This window comes from Schistocerca americana, chromosome 1, assembly GCF_021461395.2.
Source record: "Schistocerca americana isolate TAMUIC-IGC-003095 chromosome 1, iqSchAmer2.1, whole genome shotgun sequence".
NCBI classification, from domain to species: domain Eukaryota; kingdom Metazoa; phylum Arthropoda; class Insecta; order Orthoptera; family Acrididae; genus Schistocerca; species Schistocerca americana.
Window position 1 is genome coordinate 597,089,347 of NC_060119.1, and position 24,632 is coordinate 597,113,978.

Sequence of the window (24,632 nt, forward strand, 5' to 3'; positions counted from 1 at the left end):
AAAAAGTCATAGTACTGCCTTGAGCTGCTGGTATTATTTACATACGTTACAACTGTTTCAGTCATCTAAGCATCATCATGTTCCTATAAACCAAATAAAATAACACATAAGTGGCATTATAGGCTTAAACTGTAATGTATGTGACATTCCCTTACATTTATGTATTGTTGTTGTTGTTCTTGTTAATATTTACATCACTAAACAGATCCATGACAATTTAAGGCTGTAATGTTACTTTTGTATAATTTTATTTGGTATACAGGAACGTGACGATGGCCAGACAACTGAAACTGGTTGTACAGCTGTGGGGCAACACCACCTGAAAAAATTACTCTGGTGTGGGGGGGGGGGGGGGGGGGGGGCGCATGCGCGCGCACGGGCGTGCATGCTCCCATTTATTATGTCTGCAATATGAATAGTATCACTTCCAATTTTCATAGTTAATCTCAACATAGAAAGTTTTTGTGCAAATCTTTGGAAAATTCCAAATAAAAAAAATTTACATTAAGGTTTTTTCTTCAATGTATATTTTTAACAGAAAGTTATATAAAGAAAAAAAGGACTCTTGTTTGGTGTAGTAGGTTTGTGAGTACAGTGATGGCTGCCAAACAGTGGTAACAATTATTCCAGCGACTTATAACCAATCAAATACAAATGTATAAGATTTACTGCAGTCAATACTAATTACACCACCAAAAGTCAATTATCTCACTAAAAAGCAGTAATCATTCTGGGCATGAGGGTGTTTCTAGCAGATAACTGAATTTTAGTGCTGACTCACTATGACCTACCTTGAGTCGTCTTTGCAATGAATTTATAATTTAAAGGGATTTTTCATTATCAACATAAATGTGTTGACATTAGACCCTCAATAAAAAGAAGAGATGAAAACTACATCTAACACACACTCTATTAAAAACAAAAAACTAGGAAAGGAACCCATGATTACACTCTTTTCACAGTATACCTAACTACCTTTCAGTTACGTTCTAAAAATATTTTCTCAGAAATTAATTCCCGTCAGCACTTAACAACAGAAAATATCCTGACGGCATATTTTGTGAGTTGCTGAGGCCTTTGATTGTGTAGTCCATACAATTCAGCTTGGGAATCTAAAATGTTACGTCTTTAATGGCAACTTTCTTGCGTGGATAGAGTAGTCTCTTCATAATAGGAAGCAGAGCGATACAGTGGCCAACTGCACTGCAGGAATAAAACTTAACTCAGAATGGAGCAAAACGAGAGTGTTCAATGAGATTCTGTTCTAGCTTCACTCCTGTTATAACATATGTAATTGACTTTCCACCGGGTGTATAAGAGGAAACAGACACACACAAGTCCCGGATTTTTCCCCAGATCTCTCGGTTAAAAATGCACTAGAACTTTCCGGCATTTTAGAAAATTAAACTCAGCAAGGAAGGGGGGAGAGAGGAATGTGTTTTCGATAGATCTTTGACATGCAGCAACATTTATGCTGCATATTTTCATATTACGACATGCTGCATATTTATGGAAGTATAAATTCAAATCCCACCAAACACAACATGTTAGTTTCAGAAGCATTGAAATAGAGATTGCAATGTGCTATTGTAAACCAGTCATAGCTAATGTCATGTGATCTCGTCACCCAATGACAGCAGATATTCAGAGCATAGGATACATACGTGATGTAGTCAGCCAATAGCAACACCACTGTCACGTAACAAACACAAAAATAGGAAAAGTTAATGGTTTAAATTAATGTACATAGAGTAGCTACATGAAAAGCTAAGCTTTCACATATAATATTGGTCTTGAAGATTAATAAGCCACAAAAAAAGTTAAGCATTCAAATATAACATCGGTTTTTTTAGAGTGTGTTACACTCTAAGATACATCACACAAATATTTTAAACAATGACATTAATGTCTGGTCTTCTGGGTTTGAAATTATTCTAAGCGACTAGTCCTGGAAGTGTTAAGTTTTAAATGGGAGTCAAATGCCCTGTGCTTTAAGAAATTCATTGCACATTCTCACACATAACGTAGTTCATCCTGTGTAAACGAAAATTTCCATTGACAATAATAGCGCTTTTCAAAGAACCATTTGCAATATTTTCCCACGACCTCTTAGACGTGGGTTCATTTCAGCAGCTGCCAGAGAGCACCAGAAAACAGGTGTTACTATGCCTGGCCAGCTACGATGATGTAGGAAACCCATATGTTTGTACACATACAGCATTAAGAGATCTTACATGACGTCATAAAAGAAATAGGACACCAAAGGATACTTCAAGTGCATAGGAATTTCATAAACCATACTAAAATGCATAATTCAGCTTAAAGGACACATTTGTATGTCCCAACCTGATAATAAGTTTTTCAGTGCACTTCTTGGAGTTCCAGTACTATATTGTCTAGTATTTGATTCCTTATTATGACATAATGCCATACGTCCCAGAAGACAAAAATGTGCACTTGAAATTCAGTAAACAGCTGAAACTAGCCAACAGTGTGGAATGAAACACTTCGTTTCTTATAAATTGACTGCATCTGTTGAAAAGATTAATAAAAGCCATATTTATTGAGCAAACCAACAAAAATAACATCATTGCTGTGCAAGGCGATTAATGCTTGACTGCCAAAAATGTGGAAATAAAATCAAATCAGAAAACTGAAACTAATAACAGCCTTCTGTAAGTGTGGAATGTGTTTCAATTCATCTGATAACTCCCGGCAACAGAAATCCGTTTTGTTTTCATTTTACATGTGAACTGTAAATGAAGAGGAAATAGGACATAAGGAAACAGTAAAATCACTAAATACAAACATGTCACTATACCCCACCCCACTAAAAACCAGACTGCTCTGCGCATGTGTGAGTCTGGCAGCTTGGGTGTGCCAGAAAAATTTTTCTGTGTAGCGTGACTACTTCTTGCTACTGGTGCAGCCACCCACGCTTCCAGTAGACAGAAGTGGGAGAAGGCACTGCTCATACGCAACTCAACTGCGCATGAGCATCAGCTAGCAACTGCTTAAAATGAACTTTAAACACTTGTGACATCATGCTCATCGGAAGCACTTTGCTGTTATGAAGTATTCCATAGTCTTCGTACTAAAGCCTTCGAAGCATTTTGCTGTTTAGCAGTTCTTACCAGTCAAAACTACAAAAATTTAACTCAAGACTAAAACAATGAAAAATTTCAGGAATTCTAAAAAATTCCCAGGTTTTGCCCGGATTTCCTGCTTGTCTCAGAGCGTAGACACCCTGTTCCAATGACATGGCAAGACAACTCAAAAATTGCAAGGTTCACTGATTATACGAGTATACTGCTATATTGTACAGACTAATAGATGCCACTCACTATAAAATGCACCTTAATTTTTAAGCTTTTTTTTTAAATGGCACTTCTCCCATTTTATTATTAGATAGCAAAGCCAGACTAAAAACATCTTAGTTGATAAAACCAAACTGACCTTTAAAATCACCATCTAAACTTTTCTTCTCCTTCCTCATCATCCATCATCATCATCATCATCATCACCACCACATATAAAATGGTACTCACTGCCATCAAGAGTGTTACTTACGCCACACTTCTTGAAAGATTTAACAATAATGTCTTCTCTCACTCCAGACCACGAGTGTTTTATCCACCCGCATACTGGTTTCCTTCGCACGAATTCATGTTGGGTTTCATCTATCATCCATTTGCGCCATCCGTCTCTCATTTACACTTTAAACGGTTTATTTCTCGAGATATTATGAAGTTGCAATTGTGAAGTAAGTCCTCCCGGAATAATAGCAAGCTCTGTGTTTCCCTGTCTCAATTTCTCTTTCACAGAATTTTTCAAGTGACTACTAAATTGATCTAGCACAAGAAGAGAATTCTTCTTCAACAAAGCAACTTTACTTCTCTCCCACACTGATAATCCATAATTTCATATGTCTCGTCTGTCCAACCCTTGTCATGTGAACAACAATACCTGGCAGTATTTCCAAAGGTTTTGGCATTGTTTTGTGCTTGAAAATAGTCACTGGATTAAGTTTAGTACTGTCAGCACAACATGGAAGGAAACAGTGTAGCACATTTTCTCACGTCCACTTGTTTTTATAGTTACAGTTTTAGCACAATTCATGGCATCAGTTCTGTTACTCAGTATATCAAATGTCAGAGGAGCTTCGTCCATATTCAATGTCTGGCTTAGTTCCACACTCATTTTCTTACGATGTTGAACAATACAGTGATGAAAAGAAATATTCTCTCTTCATACTTTGGTGGCATTTTCTGAGATATTTTGGTTTTGTCTTGCATGCTACATCCATGACGCTTCATAAAACTTTAGCACCAACCAACTCCACCGCTAAAGTCTGTTAAGTTTCACTGTAGCGCTACCTTACCAACATGTATTTGAATCATTTCTGTATTAATTCCAATGCCATTTTGACAGTGCCTTTGAATCCATTTCAATAAGTCATCATTTAGATCGGGCCATTTTGTATTCAGTCTTCTGTCTGGACATTTGGTCTTCCTCATTTTTTTCCATTTCTCCTTTACTAGCCTGTCAAATGCAAGTGGTTTTTTCTGTTGGTGGAGGGCCGAAATGCTGCTCAGCTGCTCTGTTTCCATGTTCTTCAGCATATGATATTATTTTCAATTTATAGCTCGCATCATATTAAAACCTTTTACTTACTTCCTAACAAAACTACTGTACTGTTACCAATAACACAAATCACTTTCAATTCAAGTTCACTGGTACCGTAGATTGCAGTTAAGCATCATAGGCTAGACTGTGTTCTGGGTACAAGATGGCGGGGTGGGAGGGAGACAGTTTTAGCAAGTTTGTGAATCCCCGCAACTCATGTTCGTCGCATCAGTGCACTGCTGCTTCCAGTTAAATCTAATGTTGCCAGATAGAGATTCGTTCCCTGCAGCAGCGAATATATGGCCATTTTCTAGACTGGCAAGAATTTTAAATCCGACACTGGACATTTTTAAACTAATTTTGAGTACAAGACACACCTGCATAAGGTTATTTTTATACAATTTTCAAATATAAGATGCAGCTGCATTTTGGAGGCAGTAGTCTGTACAATATGTAAACCAAGGGTCTTAATCCACATAAACTAGATGATAAACAAATGGTTTACATCAATAAATGCAATTCTAATTTTGATAACGACTCACAGGAGTCTTACATAGTAACATTCTGTAACACTGCAGCTAAAGCAAACAAATTCAATTACCAAAAAACAGCAAGAATAGCAAGTAGTAAAGTTGGAGAAATGGCCTGATGAAGAAAGGTTAATATAGAATAAGTTACAGGCAACCATTCACTCCATTATTTTATGTGTTGCGCAACCCAAGAATTTCCATTATTGTTCTAAATGTTAATACCGGATGCCCACTATGACCAAGAACCAACTACCAACTGCATCCTATGAAAAGCAATAAACTGGAACTCCATAATTTGTAGAAGCTGAACAAGAAAGTAATGCAATATCTAACAGTTGCTTCTCTTTCCAATCCAGGTGCCAGCACTTTTTTTTAAATTTTGGATCAATACATAAAAAAAAGACTTTGTATAAAACAGGAAAATAACTTTTTCATCCATTATGTCTTATAACCATAAAAAAATCATTTTTCTTAAAATCAGGATGGATTCGAGTTAAACAAGACACACAAACCACAAGTAAAATTCAGTGACTTCTTTCCCAGTCAGCAAGGCACTGTGTTAAATGCGGCATCACAATCTGTAAGACACACTGTGAGGTAAGCTTAAAAAGAGCAGATTGATATTTAAGTAACAAGATTAACACAACTAAGAATACCGTCTATGTCTTCTGTTTTACATGCCATCACAGTTTATGACTATTTTCATCAAAAATAGCATCTAAGCAGAATTTTGTCGCACACACTTTTGTCTTCAGATATCTGAGGAAGAAGACAACTTGTACAAAGTACGAAGTTTTCAGGCTTATTTAACAGGCTACGTTCTGTTACCTTGTGCTGAGAGTAAATGAAAGTATAGTATTATCATACTTGCTTGTTCATCTGAGGGATTTTCGCGCAGTTTATTCAGTTCTTCAAATTCCACAGACATAGGGATGCTGATCTGAAATTGAAGAGAAATTACATTAAAGCTTGTTCACAATTTCCATTGCACAGCATTTCAAAACTGTTACACTCTGCAATATAAAAACATTTAATAAGCAGTGACCAAGTTGCATTTAATAATTTGTTAGATTTTGGTACTATCTCACAGGCAAGCCATAATAAAATACAAACTATGAGGTTGGTGGAAAAGTTTGTAGCAATTTTGGTGGTGGTTAGTGTTTAACGTCCCGTCGACGACGAGGTCATTAGAGACGGAGCGCAAGCTCGGGTTAGGGAAGGATTGGGAAGGAAATCGGCCGTGCCCTTTCACAGGAACCATCCCGGCATTTGCCTGAAATGATTTAGGGAAATCACAGAAAACCTAAATCAGGATGGCCGGAGACGGGATTGAACCGTCGTCCTCCCGAATGCGAGTCCAGTGTGCTAACCACTGCGCCACTTCGCTCGGTGTAGCAATTTTGTTTTGCATTTTGGTATTCTGGTTGCTATGGTTTCATTTATCAATCGTCATTTTTTATTTGTGGTTCACTGCAGCTATCTGAGTTCACATACTGTCATTTGGATACAGCATGTGGAGTGTGACAGCAGCAAAAGCATTTGCATGATGTATCAGGATAATCCCACTGGGACAAAGCACAGCAAGAAAATCGCTTTCTCCTTTTAAGGAGGATTCCTTCAATACTAATGACTCTTCACATTCAAGAAGACCTTCGGGATTTGATGATGATCGTCTAAATGCATTAACCCAGAGTGATCCATGTCAGTGTACTCGAGAACTGGCCAGTGTCAAGTGTGATCATTCCACCATTGTGGGACATTTACATGCAAAGGGGGTGGTTCAGAAATCTGGTGTGCGGGTACCACACACTTTACGCCAAAATCACAAAAATCAGTGGTGGCCATATGTGCACCTCTGCTTGCTCGTCATTAATTGGCTCATGAACAATACCCAACATTCCTATCCCACCATATTGTTACTGGTGACGAGACACGGCATCTTTATGCTAACATAAGGAAAATAAAGAAATGCCTGAGCCCAAACAAAGCAACAACTCTGCATACAAAGACCTCCGTGCATCCACAAAAGATAATGTTATGTACCTGGTGGAGCAGCAACAGTTTGTTGCACTATGAATTGCTTCACCGAGGTGTAACCATCACTGCTGACATTTATTGTCAACAACTGAGACGTGTTGCAGATGGAATACAAAAACACTACACACTCTATGATAACACCTGTCCACACTCTGCTAGAATGTCAGAAAACAATATACAGGAGTTGGGTTGGGGAGTCATTCCACCCACCTTATTGACGTGATCTTGTGCTCTCAGATTTTCACCTTTCTGTTCTCTACTAAACAACCTTCCAGGAGCTTCCTTTCGAGTTGGAAACGCATTCTGAACATGGCTCAGCAATTTCTTCACTTCAAAACCACACGATTTCTACTCACAGAATTGAAAAGTTAAAAAAAAGTTACCCCAGTATTAAGTAGTGAAGGAGACTATATTGTCAATTACTGAAGTCTCTGCCTTGTGTTCATTAAACTCGCTGTGTTCATTAAACTTATGAACCAACCCAATAAATGCAGAATGCAATTTCACTCTGCAACTAAACATGAGACATGTAACTTCCTTGCAGATTAAAATAGCGTGTAACCATGACTCAAATCTGATCCCTCACTTTTAATGGGGAATACTTATAATCATTCTACACAGGTGTCTTCACAGCCCATCTTCACAGCTCCAGCTAATACCACTCTACTACTTAACAAACTCTGGACAATATCCTCTGAATGGTTTGTAGATTAGCACTTCTGAAACATAGCGAAGAACAGCTCAGCCAGAGACCAGAGCAAAGTTGATCGAAAGTTGCACTCGACTGTGCTCGAATATCTCACTCAGTAAGGGCGTTGTTACGAGGGCTATGCCCAAAGTTTTTAGCAGCCCATAAACTGTAAGGCGGAGGACAATGGGGTTGTTTTCATTCGAAAGAGTGATGTTTTTTGACCTTGGGACGTGTAATCCTCCCACAGCGCGGTAAGAAAGCACAGGCAGTGCTGAGTCAGAGATGGTGCATGGTGCAGGATGGAGCTGTCGCGCCGTGACTTTCGCGCCATGATTTTTTACAGTTATAAAAAGGGTTTAAGTGCCAAAGAATGCCATTCTTCTTTGCGTGTTTTTGGTGAAGCTTCCCCCTTCCAGGGCCACAGTTGGGAATTGGTTTCGCGAGTTTTTGAGGGGTCAGCAGTCAATTGAAGATGAACCTCGTCCCGGTTGGCCAGCAACAGCTGTGACTCCTGAAAACATTGATGCTGTGAGGAAAATGATCAAAGAAGATCCACATCTTACATTTTGCGACATTGAAGGGACCCTAAATACTGGATCAACAGCAGCACAGACCATCGTCCATAGTCACTTAGGCCTTACTAAGAGATGTGCCCGTTGGGTGCCACATTCCCTGACAGAAAGCCAAAAGGAGGCAAGAGTGGACTGGTGTCGTTTCATTCTCGAAAAATTCAACGGAGGGAAGTCCCAAGACACCTACAATATCATCACAGGTGATGAAACATGGGTCTACCATTACGACCCTGAAACGAAGAGACAGTCTTCTGTGTGGTGCTTCCCAGGGGAGGAACCACCCACAAAAGTTCGATGAAGTCGGAGCTCTGGAAAAAAAGATGGTGGCAACTTTTTTCATAAAGATCGGGCATTTCAACTCTGTGACCTTGGATACATGCCGTACAGTCTATGCTTAATGGTACGTGAACGATTGTCTTCCAAAAGTCATCGCCACATGGAAGTCACAGGATCCAAAGTCCAAGAGTGGGCATCTTCTGCTGTATCACGACAACGCATCTGCGCACAGGCCTGCCAGAATGATGGACTTTCTGGAGAAGGAAAAAGTGCGAGTGTTACCCCATCCCCCCTGTTCACCTGACCTGGCCCCCTGTGACTTCTTTCTGTTCCTTAAGACTAAGGAAAAAATTCCGAGGCCAGCAGTTTTCATCAGATGAAGAGGCCATTGCAGCATACGAGAGTGCACTAAGTGACATCCCAAAAGAAGCTTGGACTGACACATTTTCTAAGTGGTTTCAGAGAATGGAAAAATGTATACGTGCTAATGGAGAGTATTCTGAAAAGTTGTAAACTTTTTTTGCAAATACATTTTTTTTTTCACACATTCTGCTAAAAACTTCCAGCATAGCCCTCGTTACAAAGGGCAAGTATCTGGGTTTCGGCCCCAGTCTAGAAATCTTTCAATTTGACAATCAGTGTCATAGATTGTAAAAATAGCAGACCCATAGCAGTTTACAACATATGCGGCACTAATAAACATGTGTTAACACATGTTACATAAATCTTATAAGTTAATTTTTTTAGTGTGACCACAGAACCTGACGAACTTGACAAGTCACAATATGATCACCCAAATAGTTATAGAACCTCAACCACTCCTCACAGTTGGAAGAAGACAGTTTGCATTTATCCATTCCTAGGTAAGCTTACCAAACAAAATGTCAGCCATCCTCCTTAAAAGAAGACACTGGTTAATTTAAAGCCTGTAGATGATATAGAACTGGTACCAAGTGGCCATGTGACCCTTCACCATTGACATAAGTCATGGCAGAAAAGTGGTGTGTATGTGGCAGTTGGTTCGATGGAATCAACACACTAAGATGGGTCAACATGGAGACCCAACAGAAAGGCAGAAAGACGGTATTGTATGTGAATGAGTCTATGACCATTACGTGAATGGAGCTGGCCAATGCGTTGGTGTATCAACGTGGACAGTTAAATGTATCTATACAGAATAGTGTATCAACATAGACTGCTCCATATGTCTACAAGGAATGGCATACCGCTTACAGCCATATAACATGATATAAGAACACTAGTCATAAAAAGGTCCTGACCAACAGAGACTGAAGACTAAGTGTCATGTCTCTGACAATCTGCTGCTGTCATTGAATGCACAGCCATCTCAAACTGTTTCTAAGTAAATGTTGTCAAAGGAACTGCAAGCAAATGGACATGTGGAATCAGGTACCTGCAAAAGGCCATTGCTCCCAGCACAACATCAAGCTGCACGCCTTTAATGCACCTAACAACAAACAAACTGGTCAGTAATTGACTGGAGATGTGTAATGTGACCTGATGAGTCTCAATTTTGCACTGACTGACAAACGGCCCACAGAGACATGTAACTTGCAGTCTGTTCCAGTCGGAAATGGTTCTGAGGTGTTTTAGGGGTGTTTTTCATACCATGCCTTGGCCCACTCATTCAGATTGACATGAATATGATACTTTCATTTTCCAAGGTGACAACAGTTGTTTTTACAGGGTTTCACAAAAGCACTTCTGGTATGATGGACAACACTCAAGGACCCAATTGCATCTTCATCAATCCACTAAATCACCTCATGTTACTTCCACAGAAAATGTGTATGAATCATCTGTAACAGCAAGTGAAATGCAGTAATCAACATTTGTGAATTTGCCGGTGCTACAAGATCTAATCATCAACAAATGGCTTCAGTTGGGTATGACATAAACAAACAAAAATTGTGGACGCTCTTTCTAGCTGAACTGAGGCCTTTATAAGGACTGTAGAGGATATTACATGGCATTAGCATGTTGTCTCCTGAGGGAGAGTAACTTTTTGCCTAGAATACTTCTTTGCTGTACGGCAGTGTGAGATGACTTTGAGAACTGTGTATAAATAGACTCATCAGACCACAATCAATAATTCAAGGTTTATGCCCCATGCTTAGTCAGGTTTAGAAATACCCATTTCACTGCATTAAGGTTATGGTTTTCTACTTTTCCGAGCATTTGCAGGACATAGGAGAAGCATTATTTCATCATGTTTGATAAATTGTTTTTGTGGGTGATACATTATTATACTTGTTACCATCAAAAATATGTCTTTACCAGAAAAAGTGAGAATAATGTATTGCTAAAAAAAGAATAGAGGTCATTCACAGATTGTGTCGGAGGCATAGCAACTCACATAACAATGATATTCCATGAATTTTAGAGTCTACTAACCATGATGTTGAGAACTATGTTGTGTGCCAAAATAATCAGGTAGGATGTTCCGCAGCTTTTCAACAATTAGGCTTCCATCTTAAAAGTGTACTACAGACATCCACCAACAATTAGAAAAAAAGAGATAATTTACTGACACCCACAATCAGACATAATAGAATTTGCATATGAAGTTACCAGAATGGGTATACCAAACTGAAACGTATCTTCCCCAAGCCAGAAGTGTCACTGCAGTCACAAAGTTCAAGACTTACTACATACATGTAATTCCACTATTATATGCATGCTTCCTGTGATTTACCCATCTACTGCACATTAATCTGTAATGAGATGCTGTAAACACTGATAGTGGCAGTTACTAAGTTTTAATGGCAGAGCACCTTTGTTTTATGACCACTGTTCAATTACATTGGCCACAAACAATGAAAAGCTGTTTCTAACTATGACATGTATGGATGTTGTCATTTTAAGAAAGATATTAACGGTGTGTGAAGCTGTAATCACACACACACACACACACACACACACACACACTTTTCTCCGTTACCAAATTGACAATTCCTTTTTACCTCAGGATGTGTGCTATCCAATCTTTTAGTCAAGGTGTGCAGTACATTTCTGTTCTCTCAAATTTGATTCCATACCTCTTCATTAGTTATGCAATCTAGCCCATCTAATCATTCTTCAGTAGCACCAGTTTTCAAAAGCATCTACTGCCTTCTTGTTCTAACTGTTTATCATTACCACTTCACTTGCAGCACCCTTTTCTAGTCCTGGGGTGCTTCTGCGCCACTGATAGAACATTGCTAAATGTGTTGCCTGTTCTATTGTATAATCAGTATAGAAACTAAAACATACATCACGGGACCCCGATGTTAAGCTGCCATCAAGTGAATTCTCCATTTTCACGCCACATAGTAATCTAAAGGAGGAGGGAATGAGAACTTCTGACAAAAGACAATGGAAAAATAGGCTGGGGATCAGCTGCACATTTGTTACTGTTATGTACAGCAAACTGCCAAACGCAAGTTCTGCATTCCATGAATGGAAGTCAGACTCTGTTGGAAATCATGTTCCCAATTGCTTTAAAAATTATTACCAGAAAGAAACTGTACTGGGAATTGTTATCATCATTACTGAAATTAATGCCTTTGCTATACCTCTAGACATGGTTTTCTTTCTTTTGCTACTGCCTGTACCTTGCATTGTGCGCAGGGGCGGCTGGGTTAAGTACGGATTTGGCATGGTTAATTTGAAGGGGTGGCCAGATGCCCTTCCTGCCGCCAAACCATAACCCCCCCCCCCCCCCCCCCCCCCCCCCCCGGACGGAATTAGTGTACCCCAGCTGTCAGTGTCTAGTGTAAATCGTGAAATAGTGTGAATGTGTTTCAAATGACTACAAGTCGTGTAACTGAGGCAGGACGTGGGGACCAGCCCAGTATTCACCAAGTAGGATGTGGAAAACCGCCTAAAAACCACATCCAGGCTGGCCGGCACACTGGCCGTCATCGTTAATCCGCCGGGCGGATTTGATCCGGGGCCGGCGCGCCTACCCGAGTCCAGGAAGCAGCGCATTAGCGCTCTCGGCTATCCTGGCGTAGCTCTAGACATGGTTTTATACACCCATTAATGTTTATAATTAATAAATATGACACATAATATTTTGTAACATGAGATTATAAGTACAAAAAGACATGCCTCACACCACCTTCCTAGGTTTAGATAATTCCACTACCAGTAGTAACAATCAGTTACACCAACTGGATTGCAAGTGCAGAAAAAGCTCATGAATGACAAACAGATGAAGGGAAAAGGAAACATGCCACAAAGCAATCATATCACTACTTCTTGCTGAATAATTCCACAGACACACAAATAAGTTGCCATTATTCACAGAATAATGAAACAACAGCAAATAATAATCAATATGCCTCCCTGTTATTATTCTTCAGTATCAGCAACTGAGATTTTAAAAAATATAGTAGTTAGTAACAACTGCAGTTTTATCCTTAAGAGTAAATACAGAAAGAAACATGCAAACCTCATTTGGCAAACGCCTATAAAAATCTTTAATGGCCTTCAGTCTTGTATAAAACTCTGCAAATTCGTTAGGACCAGAGAGTGCAGCCACTTCCTCCTTTCTAAGTCCATCTTTATCTTCATAAAGTTCTCTGAGATTATTAGTACTGTCCATGTAGTGCTGAATAACAGAAAATACAATTATGCATAAATTAATTAGTTTCTGCTATCAATTTTAAAATACTGTGTAATAGCAAACAAGTTAGATTTTTCTGTTAATACATACCTAATCTATTAAAAGACTGTGCAGATAGGGATACCTGTGGGTATACCCACAGAGCGTACATTGATAATATTAACAATGTGGCTATAATTTCATTTAAAATTAAGCAAGAAGACAATAGACAAACGTGAGAAACTAATCTGGAATTATATATATACTAAGATGATATCTGTTCTTTTGGACACGTCCGAAAGAACAGATACCATTGGTGACCATGCAGCTCGTTAGAATGAAATTCCAATGAAATGAACACCCTTAGCTGCTTACAGGCGCTGACATACGTCAACGGGGACAGATGAAAATGTGTGCCCCGACCGGGACTCGAACCTGGGATCTCCTGCTTACATGGCAGACGCTCTATCCATCTGAGCCACCGAGGACACGGAGGATAGCGCGACTGCAGGGATTTATCTCTGTCCGAAAGAACAGATGCCACCTTAGTATATATATAGTTAAGGCTCACCGGCCACTCGAACATCTTCTTCTTCTGTGCGAATACACAAACAGTGCCCGAACTCTTATGGGAATCGGCAACGCACCACGAGTAACGAGTATAATGGGCAGGGCCACTATGAATGTAGCGCGGGACAATATGTTCAGAATGTGGGTTTCGCGGGAGGCATGCCAGAGTTAAATCCCTGCAGTTGCGCTATCCTCTGTGTCCTCGGTGGCTCAGATGGATAGAGCGTCTGCCATGTAAGCAGGAGATCCCGAGTTCGAGTCCTGGTCGGGGCACACATTTTCATCTGTCCCCGTTGACGTATGTCAATGCCTGTAAGCAGCTAAGGCTGTTCATTTCATTGGAATTTAATCTGGAATTAATGATTTGACAGAAATTTGGTTACCAATTGTTTGGGGAAAACAAGGATATAATGGCTTGTTTTACAGTGTACTCTAAACTGGAATTCAAATAAAAGCATGGGGCTGGACAAAGTAGTATAATTAGTTTTTTTAACACAAATAGTGATGTCAAAATTCTCAAGTTCCTCTGAATATCAAGGTGCTGCACCAAAACACAAATTTCTCAATCTTAACAATGGAAAATCCAGGATAGAATGTAACAATACCAGAGAAGTAAAGTTGCTACTCACCATATAGCGGAGTATAGCGGAGATGCTGAGTCACGACAGGCACAACAAAAAGATTCACACAATTATAGCTTTCGGCCATTATGGCCTTTGTCAGCAGTAGACACACACACACACACACACACACACACACACACTAATGCAACTTGCACCCACGTCTGCAGTCTCAGAGAACTGAAACTGGTTTCAGTTCTCTGAGACTGCAGACATGTGTGCAAGTTGCGTTGGCGTGAGTGTGTGTGTATGTGTGTCTACTGCTGACAAAGGCCTTAATGGCTTTTTATTAGCTTTGGACATTGCATATGGAAATGGTTTTGTTGAAATGGAATCATTCGTTATCGATGTGAAAGCCAGATGTGGTGCTAAATTCTGTAGAGCTGCTACTTCGCCCAATTATCAGTTTGAGAAATTTAAAGGACGCAATCTATCTCCTACATGAAACTTCAAGATAGATGACTTGCAAAATGTATCAACAATATGACACACTATGTTGTATTACGGTGTGGTCACAATAAGCCTCTGTGTGTTTAATTATGGAATGTGAACTTTTACTTTATCTCAATTAATTATTAAAATATTAAGTTAAAAATCTTTACTGACAGCATTTACTTACATCCAGAAGCATCTTCAAACGGTGGTCTGAATTTATAACCTCTCGGTACTGAAACATACAAAAGTCTAGAATGAGAGTAAAGTCTTGAAAGGGAAGATGAAGAGGGTGGGCAGAGGAAGACTGCTGTCCCCATCCTTCCCACAAACTCCATGCCCTATACCACAGCAAGCAATATGCAACTAAACCAATCTGCACTCCAGAGCGAACACTCTATGGTGGTGTAACCTTATCCCTTCTCACACTGTTCCTGACTCTCCTAATCCTGCCACCATCCTATGATCACCTCATCCACTTCACACAGCACAAATCCTAACAACAATCAGCTTCTTATTAATGTACCTATACACTACTTGAGGCGACAGCTTATCTTTACTTATTTCACTATTCATTTCAAGATACTAATGTTAAATCACATTCTGCATTATTCTGATATAAAAATGAAATGTACAATGTCATGGATTGTGTGTGAAGTGCCAAAAAGCACTATTGTAGTTGAACTTTTGTGTCTCTTAGTTCTATGGGAAGTACTGGACCACCCTCTGAGCTAGTATTAAAGACAGATATTTAGTACAAAATTAAGAATATGCATTGATCAATGATCAAAATGCCATAGTAAATCATAAATGTATTACCCAAAACAGTATAAAATAATACATTCCTTGTCATAATGAAGAGTTTGGAGAGCCTCTCTCTACTTATCAGCAAAAATTTAAGCCTGATGCTATCTTCATGTCAATGTGACCAAAAAAAGGAGTATGCTCTTTTGTTATCTTTTTTGTATTTAAATGCTAGTGCTTGAAATTTGATGACTGTTTTTCTATACATTCTACACAGTCTGTATCTCGAATGAAAAAATTCATAACCTCCCCCTCGTTATAGCTTAGTGTGTTTCACTTGTCCCTTCGGTTTATATGACACACATGCTTAAAATTTGCTACATGTACAAATACCACTAGCAAATGTCAAGCTAGCACTTATAAGAGTTCTGTCAGAATAATGGTCTGAAATACTTTCAAAACAATATAAAACTGGCACAAATTCAACTGATAGCTTTCAGTGGACATTATCCATTCAGACAACACATATCAAGTAAATTCTCAAAATACGGCCACTGTGCCATAGCGCTACTTTTTTATGTTTTGAAAAGACAAATTTATTGAGGAAAGCTACCTGACCAAACACCTGGAAAAAATAGGGCATGCAGTTTGTCATGGATCTAACACATGAGCAGATAGGAAAGGACAAAATGTTACATATGACAATTTCTTCACATCCTATGGAATGGGTCAACAACCTCTCGATGAACTAGGAATACTCCTAGTTCTTCCTTACTTTGAAGCTACAAAAAGTTGCTATAAAATGAACAATCAGTGGCCTTTGTTAGAAGACATCAAACAGAAAATTCTTCAATGCCAAGCCCTAGTGGCGGAAATCAAAACTGAAGACGCCAGGTGCAAACTCTGCCCATCAAACATATGTTATGCACCACTGCCAAAATTGTGGAATGTTCTAACTTGTCTCAGGTGAGGCAGTTAAGACTTTAGAAATTATAGCTATTGCAGTTTTCACTCTTATTAGCAATTTTTATTTTGTGCAATTTCAAAATAAGTGCACAAAAACTATTTTTTACATCACTGACATGACTGTTAGTTTCTAACACTGCAATATTAATTTTATGGCAGTTAATGCACTAATTATTTTTAGTGCAAGAAGATGAGAATTTAAAAATTATTGTTATTGTAATTTTTGATGTAAGTTAATTGACAATTTTTTATTTTGTTCATCTTAAAACCAAGTAAAAACTCAATTGTATTATATCCTGTTGAGAATCAGGGCCTTACAATTAAGTGAATACTGAAAAAGTTTATATGCACACTAAAAATTTATTTACTTTGTTCCAAATACAGCCTAAAATTGAAATTATGTAAACTTTTAATACTTTATTAGTGTTATGACCTTAAATAACAATTAGGTCATTACGAGCTGAAAGAGTATTTGCTTTTAGCTTTCTTGACAAGAAGAGCCAAGTTAAATGTGAAGGAGCTCATGTGCCCAAACAGAGGGCAGATAAGATTTCAAGAAAGGATTATCTATGGCATTTGGTTAGTCTACACTGTAGTCATTCATTAAGTATGAACTGGAAAGAGTCTGTTGCCATCACATAAGACTGTCAGTTTTTCCCATCTCCTAAAATTTGATATTGGAAAACTTGCAACCTTACTCTGAAAGAGCTACTGGGATACTTAATTTCACCACAGCGCACAATACTAACCACAAAATTTACATAATAATGTTTGGTCCCGAATAACTTACGATAATGAAGGATGGATTAAAAGACAACAGATTCACAGTTGTTTAATGTATAATAAACATTTAAATGTAGCTGAGTAGGATTTTTAATTCCAGTATAGGGAGATGGCAACACCGATAAAACCATCTCATACGACAGTACACAATGACACACACTCATTGCTTCACTCAGGATGTACTTTCTTTGTAGGAAAAGGTTGGCTAACTACTAAAGAAATGTTGGAAACATGTTACGATTGGGAGGGTGCTGGCTAAATAGGGGTTTATTTCCAAACAATACCCTAGACTATTCTGTAGCTGCAGCAACTGCTGTGTTGCATTTGATGAGTCATTTGGAAGAACTGTTAAGTCATTAGAAAAAGGGGCAACAGCTGAGGTGTCTAGAGTGACTACACACCACGCAATATTGATGGGTGATCGAACTATGGCACTACCCAGTGTGTTCTCCCCCTACTAAACCCTGAGAACAGACACACTCAATATTATTTGAGATGCCATGATTAACTCTATTTCGTAAATTATTTGGGAGTACAGGAAACTACTCACTGAAAAGCAGAAACGCGGGATTGTTGATAGGCATGCACATAGGTAAGAAAACTTGCTAGCTTTAGAGTTATCCCCTCTCTCTCTCTCTCTCTCTCTCTCTCTCTCTCTCTCTCTCTCTCTCTCTCTCACACACACACACACACACACACACACACACATATGATGCAAAGATGGTAGACAAATCACATAACTAACTTTGCTAACTATTAGAACTTGGCAGGAACTTTGGGAGCTAGAAAATTGCCAACCCCTCTGCCTGGCACATTCCAACAGCGTCATTATGACTGTATGGTGTTCACACCAAACATTGCAAGCAAACAAATTTCATTGACTTGGGCAAGGTACACAAATGAATGAACAAAGATTGTTTTACTGTTACAGACATATTTATGTCTATTATTGTGAAATTTATTTGCTTAAGTAGAATATCGCAAGTGAACTAACAGGCTAGGATGTCATCAGCTTTGAGCAGTGACATTACTGTCGTTAACAACATGATATCAATGTTGATTTTTTTTTTTTAAATGGGCAAAGCTTCAAATCAGTCTGTCATAACAAACAGTTAATTTTTTAAGTTTCACATTCATCGACTTCACCAACTCACAACCAGATTGTCTCCTTCCAACCTAACCTAGATCTCCAGCAAAGCTATTAGATCAGTTTCTCACCACAAACAAGTCCTTCGCTTTCACATTTGTAAGTTTTGCCAACTAACAACAAAACATAAGTATGCACAAAAAGATGACATCATACCATACAGGGTGATTCAAAAAGAATACCACAACTTTAAAAATGTGTATTTAATGAAAGAAACATAATATAACCTTCTGTTATACATCATTACAAAGAGTATTTAAAAAGGTTTTTTTTCACTCAAAAACAAGTTCAGAGATGTTCAATATGGCCCCCTCCAGACACACGAGCAATATCAACCCGATACTCCAACTTGTTCCACACTCTCTGTAGCATATCAGGTGTAACAGTTTGAATAGCTGCTGTTATTTCTCATTTCAAATCATCAATGGTGGCTGGGAGAGGTGGCCGAAACACCATATCCTTAACATACCCCCATAAGAAAAAAAATCGCAGGGGCTTCTTGGAGGCCAGTGATGAAGTGCTCTGTCACCGGCTGCCTGGCGGCCGATCCATCGCCTCGGGTAGTTGACGTTCAGGTAGTTACGGACAGATAAGTGCCAATGTGGTGGCGCTCCATTCAAAATGCACGCTGAACAACTGTCGTCGATTCACTTCTCCCGTACTCAATAACACAAAAAGCTTTCTGTTGAGCGGTCGCCATCTTAGCATCAAACTGACGCTGACACCTAGTCAACAGCGCCTCAAGCGAACAAATGTACAACTAAATGAAACTTTATAGCTGGCTCAAATGGCTCTGAGCACTATGGGACTCAACTGCTGAGGTCATTAGTCCCCTAGAACTTAGAACTAGTTAAACCTAACTAACCTAAGGAAATCACAAACATCCATGCCCGAGGCAGGATTCGAACCTGCGACCGTAGCTTTATAGCTCTCTTAATTCGCCGACAGATAGTGCTTAGCTCTGCCTTTTGTCGTTGCAGAGTTTTAAATTCCTAAAGTTGTGGTATTCTTTTTGATTCACCCTGTATATTAACATTAAATCACTGGTTGAAGCAGACAACTCGTAATGAACATTCCTCTTGACTCTATAGGTTTATTATAAACCGGCTTTCAGTGTTTTAGGTCGGAATCAGGTTCATCTTGAAAAATGTATTAAAGTCAACTTGCAGATAAAAAGCACACAAGAGTCAAGAGAAACAATTACTAGACGAATGTAAGTGAACAAATCCATGTACACAGATGAAGTAAAGAAAAATGCTGCTTCAGTTGAAAGTAGGGTTAACACTTTGGTGAGCAAGCCCAAGTGCAACTCACCCCATAACAATGCACCAAGCCACCTATAACTCAAAATGTGGACTATTCTAGTATGAAATGTATGGACGTCTCACTATCTGCCCCTTGACAAGACTGCCTCCTGTTGTCAATTTCTAGAATTATTAAAAAAAATAAACAGTAGCGAATGTAAGAGCTGCTGTCACAACTTATTGAGACATTGTGTGATTGTGAAGTCATGAAATTTGTGAATTTATTTGGTAGATTTTGGAATTTGCTGTAATTCTACTATAAACATGTTGAGCAAGCAAGGAATTTTAGAACCTCTAGAAGAAGAAAAAACGATTCTGAATCGGAGGGAGAAATATCTGAGGAGGGAACAGTTTGATGAAGATTCATACTCAGATAATCTTCAGTCAGCTACAATTTTTCATTGCTAATATGGCTGATACAGATGCTACTACTGTAATTACAACTTAGTTTAGTGTTATTTGTCTTCATCTCATTTTTTAAAATATGAAACTCATGCTGAAGCAGCATACAAGATTTGTTCAGAGAAGACAAAACAGTCTGGGTAAAGCAAACAGCAAAAAAATAAACTGGTATTGCCCTGCTGGAACATACCTCTCTGCAAGTCACAATGCTTCAGACTTTTCCACACAACAAAAGCCAGTTATGAGTGAAATTGCTGAAGAAGTCACATTATAATTTTTGTTTTGAAGGACAATTATACTTTTTGTCTCTGTTGATCCATCATGGATACAAGACACTGACCAGCCACATATTTACCAAAGAAATATCACACAATGGTGGTAGGTTTTCAGAAGCTGTTATTTTATTTAACCGACCAGTTTTGGCATTTCATTAATGCCACCTTCACGCCCCAATACAGTGATGCATGCACAAGCAGAGCCATCAATACCTGGATTCCGCAAATTTTTTGTGGAATGTGCCCTTCAAAGACTTGGAAACGGTCAATGTCATTCCACAAAAAATTCAAGGAATCCAGTTATTGATGGCCCCATTTATGCATGCATCAATGTATCTGATCTCTATATATGGAGTGCACAGGGGCTGAAGATGGCATTAATAAGAGGCCGAAACTGGTTGTGTAGCACTCCATCATGCTAATTTTGTCTTTCGCTACTGAAATTAGTGCAGTATATACAGAGCAGAGTTTGGTTTTCACAGCAACATACTGCATGATCTGCTCAGGGAAGCTGACAAAAACAGAGAATGGATAATTTAGTGAAGAGAAAGATAATGTTGTGTGTACGGATGACAGAGATACAGACCCAGACTTCTGGAAACATGGCATGTTGGTGTTTTTTCTTTGATAAATAAAGGAATTATACTTTATCATCACATCTATAAAATATGCAGAAATCAAAACAAAGATGAAAAAAACCTTTAAGTTTAATCTTTTTTTAGTGTATATTATGCTTTAACCCTAGATTATTACAATCTCATAAAATTTACAATTGCAGTAGGTATCTCTTCGTGGTTCCTGCCAAACTAGGCACATGAGGAACAGGTATTCATGGCAAAAACTGTTGTTAACAACGGGTGAATAATTTACTGCCCAACTCCAGCAATTTGGTGACACTGGTATTCTTTCTGTAAATATTATGAATGTTTAGTGATGGTTTAGTTTATATCACATTGCTCTTATTCTGTGCTAATCTTGTCTTTTGCTACTGAAATTAGCACATGTACAGAGAGGAGTTTGGTTTTCACACCAACACATTGGATGATTTGCTGGAAGAAGCTGACAAAGACACAGACAATGGATAATTTAGTGAAGAGGAAGACAATGTGTGTATGGACGACAATGGTGTACACCCAGATTTTGAAGCAACAAATGAGGAACACAAGGCGGCAGAAGAAGAATCGCTGGGCAACCTCAGAAAACCGATCTCGGCTGTGCTTAGCTTGTAATAACACCATATTAAGCAGAAGACTCTCAACCCATTTCACATGTAAAGTACTCATGGAGTTACGATAATTTTTAATTAGTGCACAACACAAATAAGGACTTCTTTTTCAATAAGATCTTGGGCAGTAAAATTGTCATTATAGGGTATAAAAAAGGGCATTTTGTATGTAACATGCCACTGGAGACCTAACAACTGCAATTAACTAGTGCAAAGCTTCTAAATTATGACTTCCTTTGAATGAAATTTGATAATTTACAATGATTTGGTAGCAATGTAACATTTTCCCCCTTTAGTCCTCTAGGGATCACATCTCACAAAAAACAAATGTACCACTAACATTTCAAATAATGGCACAAGTGGCTGGTTTTCTGGGCCCAAAATTATTCTAACTGATCGGACCTCAAAGTAATAACAGAAGAAAGTGAGATCTGAAAATGAGGAATGATACTGAATATAGCGTTGCAAACAGATACAGATGTTTATACTAACAAGGGAACCTCCCCATCGCACCCCCCTCAGATTTAGTTATAAGTCGGCACAGTAGGTAGGCCTTGAAAAACTGAACACAGATCAATCGAGAAAACATTTCATCGCAAGGTCAACAGATTCCTCCACAGGAAAACACGTCTGATATATTCTATACGACACTGGTGACGGCATGTGCGTCACATGACAGGAATATGTTGTCGATCCACCTAACTTGTACACTTGGCGAATGGGTAAAAAGATTCTTCTACCTTGCCCGATTTAGGTTTTCTTGTGGATGTGATAATCACTCCCAAAAAAGTGATGAACACATAAGTTTGTCACATAAACTGCAACAAATGAATGCAACAGTTTCACAGTCGCACAATTTTCCCTGTGCCCTGTCAAAACAAATGTTTTTAACGTTTTCAAATTTTTCCGTGTGTAGACCGTCAAATCCTGCATATGCCCAACCAAATCTGAACATGTCCTGGAATTTTGGAGAGCGAAGATGATTATGTGTGAGTGCCTGAACTTTGATAATTGTCTGAAAATAAAAAATTAAACTTTTCGCTCGAGGGAAGACTTGAACCAAGGACCTCTCATTCCGCAGCTGCTCACGCTAACCACGAGACCACGGCGCTCTTTAGCTCACAATTTCCTTGATGTTGCTTATTTTCGGATGGACTACTCAGTTTGTATATTTTTCTTATTTTTTCATAGTTCCACACAACTTCTTCCTGTTTTCTCGATTGATCTGTGTTCAGTTTTTCAAGGCCTATCCACTGTGCCAACTTATAACTAAATCTGAGGGGGGTGCGATGGGGAGGTTCCCTTGTAAGATTGTGTACGCCCTTGGAAATGGAAGGTATCAGGGTCATTCCACGCCAAATCATACAGCCAAAAGTAGATATGAAACCCAAGGTTTTTGGATTTATTCCAAAATTTATATGTGAAATTTATGCATAAAGATAAGAAAATATCAAAAGTTTCATCCAATTCTGTCACACAGTTTCTGAGTTATCACCGTTTAAAGTTTTCAGCTAATCGTATTTCTAAGGACGATTAAGACATAACTGAAGCATGCATGCTTTTACAGAACTTGAAGCAAAATCGTTAAGTTTTGAAGCTAGAGCCTTGAAATTTTCACTATTTTGTTCTCAATTAAACGCTGAAACTGATTGATCTACAAAACTCCGATTTATAATGTTCATTCACATTGAAAAACTGTACTGAACTCAAAATATTGTTAATTTCAAAACTGTGAAGTAAGTGTAGAAAATTATGATTAGCTAAAATCTCTCTCCAAATAACCCAGTACAACAAAATGTTTTTGAAAACAGCATAAATTACCTTTCAAATGGTGCAAAAAAATTGGTGGGGTTCTGAGTTGTAACAATTTTATCTTATACTGAAGTCAAAACAAGTTTTATCTATTCAAAGCATATAGAACGGCTGTTTTAAGATTCAAAATGGTTATAGTAGACGTTATATAGAGATTATATAGAAGTAAAAGGTTTTAAAACTATAATTTGGAAGATCAGCTACTTAAAACAGTAATTTATTGGTACATTTTTTGTTACGTATTTTTAAATTGGGACAAAGACTTTACTGTAGTTGTAATTTTATTTATCTTTTTTGTTTTATTTAGCTGAAGTTAAAGTCAAGAAACGTACATTTTTGGAGTCATGGGAAGTGTGTTGAAGTTCAGATAAGGCAGTACTACTATGCAAGAATGCACATGAAAAATTCACCAGTCAGCCAGCAGTCTGCCTGCTGTCTTCCGTCAAGACATGAAATTCAAGCCAGGACATGAAACCCTCCCTCTCCTACAGCCTGCCTGTACTGCAAGTCTATCAGTGTGCATTTTGCTCTGTTCATGTTAACTGCCTAGTGTTTTGTGCTTAATAACATTTTAAAAAATTGTTATATAAACACAGTTATAATTTAATTTTTAAAACTTTGTTTTGTGTGTGTTTCTTGCCATAGCTCAAGTAAAGATGAAACTAATTTTAAGTATTCAGCAGGTTCATTACTAAATGTTTCATGTGAAAGTACTTCACTGACAAAAAGCAAAAACATTTATTTAATTTCGGAAAGGTTGTCTAAAGAAATATTTTGAAAATAACCAAAAATCCTGTTGTGATCCATTTAAGAAACATTCTGTACCTTTAACAAAGAAGAAAGATTTGAGGATAACTACTCTGGAAAAAGCAAAATATGTTAAGGAAAATAACAACATTATTTTAGTGCCAGGAAAGCTGTTGCGCAGTACATGTAGAAAACTGTTGAAGGAGGCAACACCTACTTTAGATCATGAAGGTATTGCTCTACTTGGAAGTGACAAAGCAAATA

General features: G+C 38.3%; 1 protein-coding gene across 1 annotated transcript in view; it reads right to left on the reverse strand.

The window, feature by feature from the left end:
• Positions 1–24,632, reverse strand: part of LOC124606979 (splicing factor 3A subunit 3) — a 75,835-nt gene that overhangs the window by 22,033 nt on the left and 29,170 nt on the right. The window contains exons 2-4 of the mRNA XM_047139121.1: positions 15,151–15,198; positions 13,189–13,347; positions 6,024–6,096 (exon numbers count right to left, since the gene is read on the reverse strand). Of these exons, the coding sequence (XP_046995077.1) occupies positions 6,024–6,096; positions 13,189–13,347; positions 15,151–15,198 (280 nt within the window). The remainder of the gene's footprint in view (positions 1–6,023; positions 6,097–13,188; positions 13,348–15,150; positions 15,199–24,632) is intronic.